The sequence below is a fragment of the Zingiber officinale genome, chromosome 4B, assembly GCF_018446385.1.
Source record: "Zingiber officinale cultivar Zhangliang chromosome 4B, Zo_v1.1, whole genome shotgun sequence".
NCBI classification, from domain to species: domain Eukaryota; kingdom Viridiplantae; phylum Streptophyta; class Magnoliopsida; order Zingiberales; family Zingiberaceae; genus Zingiber; species Zingiber officinale.
This window is the reverse complement of record NC_055993.1, coordinates 116,303,971-116,311,368: the sequence shown is the minus strand read 5'-3', so window position 1 is coordinate 116,311,368 and position 7,398 is coordinate 116,303,971. Positions and strand designations below refer to the sequence as shown.

Genomic DNA, 7,398 nt, shown 5'->3' with positions numbered 1-7,398 from the left:
GATCACGCTCGTGTTATGGGGCACGGCCAATTATCCAATTTCTCTCTATTATGTGTTTTCCGATACTACATAAATGCAAAGTGGAGATAAATTAAGTTAACAATGAAACTTAACCAAAATGACAAAATAAAGTATCAAAGATATCTACATGCATATAACATGACCAAAAGTAGAGAAAGGTACTGAATATTCATAGAACTTACTGAGTGTAAAAAATCCAACAAGTGCTTGGGCAGGCAAGTTATCCATGCCTGGGCCATATAGAGGTCTATCATTGAATGAATATCCAATGCTAGGGGTCTCTAGAGGGCAATAAGTTAGGGTGATTCGAAGATGACAATTTATCACTCCTCCCCACACCTTAGTTCTTTCCCAAGTCACCCTCACTCATCTCCTCCTAATCAACCATCCTACAAAACGGCTTTTACCCATCCTACCATTCCCTTGATTTTCTTGAGAGCTAATTCTCTAATATCTTTCCATAAGAACAATTTTTACATAACAGAGATCACCCTATTTTAGAGGGCAATTTCACCCATTTTTACATAAGAACAATTTACAAAAGGATGTACTCAACTTTTTAAAATACCTAAAGCGCACTTTTAACTTTTTTGTATTTACTAAAGAGCACATTTATTTTTCAAAATATTATTCTCCTTAAACCATATAAAATAATTAAAAAAATCAGGAGGTCAACCTCAAAATATACATTGTATTCTAAATTTATCTGATAATAAGTTAGGAGGAAAAACCATCCACCTCCATAATTAATCAGGCAAAATCTAAACACCTGAATTGTTGGAGGCCAAATTCCCACTCTTCTAATCCAGTTCACCCTAGCATCATCCTACTACTCTTAGCAGTTCAAAAATGACAACTTGACCCAGCTCAAATTTGACCAAATCATATTCACCTTTGTTCTACAGCATCGAACTCTGTTACTTGACTGTTTTACCTTTAATACAATCAATCTGCTCTCTAACATGATGAACCTCTTGCATAAATCAATATTTATCATTACAATAAAAATTGAAAGAAGAAGTGAGGTTTAGAAACATTGTTTATCACAGTATAATGATCAGAGAAGATATTAGTAAAGATTATCTTGATGACAATAAAAATAGTTGGGTCAAAAGTTTTCTTTAATTGATCTAGCAAGGGAACAAATACAAATTCGTTAAAATTTTACCACAATGTCTAATACCTTTAGAATCTATCGGAAAAAAAACTTGAAAGTTTTAGTTTACTTTTAGTAAATAGAACCACCAACTTCTTCCATCATGATTTTAACACCCTCCCTATCAATGCTACTAAAGAAAGTCATACGGGAAAAAAAACAATATGCATTCTCCAACATGATTGTGCCTCTAAGAAACATTAACAGCCTTCAAAAGCGAAAAACATGTTCCTATCCAGTAGATGATGGTTTCGGGAGCAGCAGGGGGAACCCCAACAGCTTGCAAAAACATATCATTCAACCTTGGCTATTCCTCCATGAATACTGTTTTCTGCGACATTCTCCTTCACAAACCTGGAAGAGAACAATTACTTCAGCTAATTCCCACAATTTTCTATGCGAAACCTTCTATAAAAATAATGGTGCTATATCCATACTTGTCCCTAGATACATTGGAAGCGGGATTAGTTCTTCATGTGATAAATTATACTATACTAAAAGAAATTAGAAGTATGACCTTGTTAGCTTCTCTTTCGATGATTGCAAGATGTAGATTGACAGGATCAAAGACAGAAATAGACCTGCACCAGATATTCACAGCCATGGTAAATTAGAAGTCAGAGATGCCCTACAAAATGTAGGTGGCACTTCTGGTACTTACAAAATCTAATTCACAGAAAAATCTGATTGGCATTTTACATCTAAGATTTATATCTCAAACAATCAATTTGTAATGTCATTTATGTGTAGTTTCACATTGATGAGATGATTAGTAGTAGAGCTCACTTGTAATTCATACTATTTTTAAACTGATCATATAGTTAAAACAATCTAAATTAATTCAAGTAGAAAGAATATCTAGATCTATTTTTCTTTCTCAATAAGAGTTCCTAGTGTGCCTATGATACAACAGAATCCTGCCCATGCACAATCTGTTGTATTTAATCTAATTTTAATGTATTCCAATTCCCATAAAGGGCAGCCCGATGCACGAAGCTCCCGCCATGATGGATCCCGGGGAAGGATCCATCGTACGCAGCCTTACCTGCTTTTTGAAAGAGGTTGTTTCCAGGATTCAAACCCGTGACCTTTAAGTCACAAAACAACAACTTTACCGTTGTGCCAAGGCTCCCCTTCAATGTAATTCCAATTCCCATGATTTTCCTAAATGATTTCTGTCTGAGTCTTTAGGTTTCTTTTATAAAAAAATTGGTCCATAGTTGATAATACATGAATGGCCAATCACTTTTCCGAGTTATGAGTTTTTTAATAAGCATCTTTTCTATTTCAATAATTGTAAAACATTTCATGCTCTTTAGTGTGCTCATTTAAGAGTCTTAGGATGATGTGAGTAGAAAGAAACTTAAGAATGTTGCTGTCACTTGGGATCACTGCAAAAAAAAAGTTGACCAAGAAAACTGAATGTCATTGGTACTTAATCTGTGCGAATAAGTATTGGGGTCATATTATTAGAATGAAAAATCATTTAGCAAGAACAAGACAAAAGGTTGCACCTTGTTCAAAAGTAACTTAATTTGAGCTTAATTGTTTTATTTCTGTTTTAACTTTAAATTAATTTGAAGAATAATTGCTCATTGTTTGCAAGTATATTTTCATTTGATTGGATATGCAGTTAGTTTTGGCTGTTCTCTACTCTATTTTAGCTACTGACCACACTTCACAAAATACCTACAAAGAAGAAATTTAAGAATGCTAATGTCACTTGGAATCACTGCAAAAAAAGTTGACAAAGGAAAATGAATGACACTGGAATATAATCCGTGTAAACAAGTATTGGGGTGGTATTATTAGAATAAAAATTCATTTAACAAGAACAAGACAAAAGGTTGCACCTTGTTCAAAAACAACTTAATTTTAGCTTAATTGTTTTATTTCTGTTTCAATTTTAAATTAACTTGAAGTATAATTTTCCACTGTTGTAACTTTGTATATTTTCATTTGATCAAATATGCAGTCAGCCTTGGCCGTTTGCTACTTCTGGAAAATGCCTACAAAGAAGAAATTTAAGAATGTTGATGTCATTTGGGAACACAGAAAAAAAAGGTCAACAAAGGAAACAGGATGAGATTGGAATATAAACTGTGGGGATAGTTTTGGCCTGGTAACATTAGAAATGGCAAATCATTTAGCAAGAACGAGGTTGCACCTTATTCTAACGTTTGTAACATGAAAAAAAAATGGTGGAGAGCATCATGATTGCTTTAATGCTTTGCTGAACAAGAAATTACTAGTAAAGAAAGGACAGGGAAGCATGGATTATTTTCATGCTGAAGGGATTGGGAAAATGAAGCAATAATAATTGATCAACTGTCAAAGAAAAGGGCAACAATAGTTCAGGATATATGAAGATGTATTTATGGTACTGCATAGTCATTCAATTAGGCAAAGAGTCCTTTATTTATATTATTATATATTGTAATAGCACATGCGAAACAAATAAAAATCTTTACTTATCGCACACTCTAGTTCCCAATTAATTTATATAGGAGATTTGCTGTGGTGAATTGACAAAGCAGTAACCAAATTTGTTTCTGCATACTTGACACTGAAAACAATGTTGGAGAAAAAAACTACAATTATTTCCATGTTTGCTAATGAATTATACTTACTGAAAACAATGTTGGAGAAAAAAACTACAATTATTTCCATGTTTGCTAATGAATTATACTTACTGAAAACAATGTTGGAGAAAAAAACTCTTACAAATTATGGGCAGTTCTTTTGCAAGTCCAATTAAAAGGTAAAAGTACATGATGTTGTATTATGTGATCATAGATTTTGAAAATCAAAATAGTTTTGTTTAAAACGTGACTTAACTTGTGAAAGTACTTGGTCTTTGTGGATGGTGATGCATGGACAACTATGGGATATATTTATGAAGTATGGATAAAGCCAAGGAACAAATTTCAAAGAACTTTAATAACATTAAAAGTAGATATTGACACTTGATGCAAGTTACAACATCATAGACCTTTACATGTAATAGCGTACTATCTCAATCCTTTGTAAATTTGAATCCTTAGTCTTATAACACCTTTATAATTTTTTATTCATGCTGTAGTAGGAGATATAGCTCAATGGCGTAAAAGAATTCATATAGCCGATCCCACTTAATGGAATAAGACTTGGTGGTTGTTGTTGTATATGCACATAACATGATTTCAAACTTAAATTTCAGCTTTCATTATAATCAAAATTTTACTCTTGGTGGTTGTTGTTTTACCGACCCCACCTAGTGGGAAAAGGTTTGGTTGTTGTTGTTGTTGTTGTTGTATGTGAAAGTTAAAATCAGTCTCTACAATTGTAGCAAAAGGTGATTACGCTCACCCAAGGCACCCCTCACACCTGTCCCTAGATTAAATGAAGGGAGGTAAATCATGGCGTCAGCTTATAGCCAACTGCCAAGTTGGCTAAGGGGCGGGAGAGGTTTTTTCTCCGAGGGTCTCTACAAGACAATAGAGACAGTGTATCAAGATATAGAAACAAGAATAAAGTTGGATAAACTTAAATATTTAAAACTGAAAATAAAAGTCAAATAAGTATGATGTTAGAACAAGAGATAGAAAACAACCATGTAAATTATTTTATTACAAAAAATAAATTCTTCATGATTTAGTTTATTTTCTATAGTTTTATAGTAGGAAAGTTATGAAGAGGAATGTCATGAACCTCAAAGGTTTGCCATGTTATGAGTTCAACATGTTGCTACATAGTGCAAAAGGAACTGGGCCTTTGAGCATGTTCATTCTAAAAGTATAAAAAAAAACATTTAGAGCAAGAATGACTAAATGCAACTGGTGTTTATAAAATATAATCTTAAAGATTAGTTGAGCAGAAAGTACCTTAACAGAAAAGAGATTTACATAATCCAATTTTTTGTCTCATATAGAATCTGATGATGAATGGGATACTGAAGTAAAGAAACTTGTCTTCCAGAAGTTTTATGGATAGATGTCTAAAGTGTTTTAATATAGAGAAGGAAATACCTAATAAAAAGGGAAAGAGAAGTATTGAATAACATTCAATTTAATATAAATTTAAGTATTTATACGTTATAATTTATAAAAATGTTTGATGATTTAATTCTTTATAATTATCCTTTTTTTGTTTCAGACAGGCAATTTTTTTATTGCTTAGTGGTAGTCCACAAACCAAGATACGAACATGGCAAACTGCCATTGTATAAACCAAAAATGCCAAGGCGAATAAAAAATTAAGAAATTGAATATGGGAGGTAAGTAGCACCACTCAATTGCCAAAAAAACAAAGTCAAGAATTATTTTACCTGATCCGAACAATACATAGAATCCTCCAGCAACATCAATATCTGAGTGTTCCTCCCTGTCATGAAAATATACCCATCCACAATGACAGATCTAAAAAAATTAAAAGGTAGAAAGCACTGAACAAGTGTAAAAATACCAAATAGAATTACAAGTAGAAAGCACTGAAAGAAGTGTAATACCAATCCGATGTCACTGATCTATCAGCTTAGTAGACCATGTACTATAAATCACTGATCAAACCATATTGATGATAAAATAATCAAAAGGCCATTAAAAATATCACTGATCACCACAGAATGTCCATAATTGTGTTATCCACGCCCTGGTCCCTAGCCGAGTAAATTTCAATCATACAATTCTCTAGAGAAAATTTAAATTCTGATTGAAACATGTATTCAACAAACAAGCAAATCACAGTGACAAATGCTCATTCCAAATGATGCTCGGATGCCGCTGGCAAATTGAACTTGGAAACAACACTCGTAGGTTCCAGAAAAAACATTTACACGCAACAAGAGAAGCCAGCTCAGGTACAAGATAATTTTATTAGTAACTGAGTTAAAGTGCAACATGAATCACAAAGGTTTACAGTGGAAAGATAACGTAGAACTAGGGTTAAAACCCCTTCTACAAAAAACCTAGCTGATGCTTTTTATACCATTTTGCACTAGAGAAATGGGGTTACACAAATGACAGCATGGTTATCTATGTCATCTCCCTTCATGTCTTCTCTAGGTTAAAACCCTTGTCGTTGACTGAGCTCCCAACAGCAAGCTTCCTATTCCAGCCTCTCATTTCTTCATATCCATTGCATCACCATCCTTTCCAGCAATGAGTCTTTCACACGTGTATCCCTCCACGTGCAGTGATAGCTCTTCAATTGTTCCTTTCATGTGTGCTTCCTTCCGTGAGCGTTGACAGCTAAGACTCATCAGAACCACCCATTTTGTCATCCTTCTCATCTCCAATTTTTGCCTGCCTCCTCTCCCCTTTCGATTGCAGACATTCATTGTCACTAATCGACTTGGTTCTTTCTGCTTCATCAAGTGGCTATCATCAACCTTCACCGCTGCTTCTGTTGAAGAAGCCGCACCACTTCCTAAACCCTCCAATCATGGCATACAAGCCTGTCTCCACATTGATCAGTCCATCAAGGCCGACCTCCAATTCCCATAGGTCATATAAGATACTTCCTCAAGGAGGGTTGTGCTCCTACACTGTGAAAGCATAAAGAAGTTCAGACACAGAACAGTTCCTACCAACACCAAAGAGGGCCACTTCACAAACTTGGGCTAGATTTTGTCACCTACTCAGAACAGTTCCAACCCAATTCCCTGGGCTAGTGGAGCTCAAGATTAGTCAGTAGACCAATCATTCAAATTCAGCGGGCCTGTACCCATTTTCAACCCAGCTCTAACCTTCCAGTGAGCAATTTATATTCTGGAGATGCAGACTCTTAACCTCTTCAATGCATCCTACTGTTACCAATCCTACTATTTCTTGCCCTTGACTATAGAAAAGTTTAATGAAAATAACTGCACATAATGTACTGCAGCAAACTGAGTGTGGCCCATAGGCCAAGGGCAGCTAGACTCACTCCTCAAACCGTAGAGATTCCAAAATCCATTCAGCTATATAGGAGAGGATCCGTGCTTAGCTTTGTGCTTTTTGTGGCAATCTATTAATCCTAGCTTGAAATTGTTTACTATTTCTTTTCATACTACAAGACTCAAACCTAGGCTCTGTATATGGGTGACATCTCTCAAGCTTATGACATTATTGGCAACCTATTCTGGTGACACCAAGGAGATACAAAGATGGCAACTCACGTAGGTCACTTTGAGGTTGTGGTAGATATATGCTTCTAGTCTCTTCATATGTCAAGGAGATGCGAGATCACATCGATAGGTTGCT

General features: G+C 34.8%; 1 protein-coding gene across 1 annotated transcript in view; it reads right to left on the bottom strand.

Moving 5' to 3' along the window:
* Positions 1–1,124: 1,124 nt before the first annotated feature.
* The window catches only part of LOC121976141, a 39,759-nt gene continuing 33,485 nt past the window's right edge, over positions 1,125–7,398 (bottom strand). The window contains exons 7-9 of the mRNA XM_042528154.1: positions 5,484–5,539; positions 1,695–1,758; positions 1,125–1,531 (exon numbers count right to left, since the gene is read on the bottom strand). Coding sequence (XP_042384088.1) covers positions 1,471–1,531; positions 1,695–1,758; positions 5,484–5,539 — 181 coding nt within the window. The 3' untranslated portion in view covers positions 1,125–1,470. The remainder of the gene's footprint in view (positions 1,532–1,694; positions 1,759–5,483; positions 5,540–7,398) is intronic.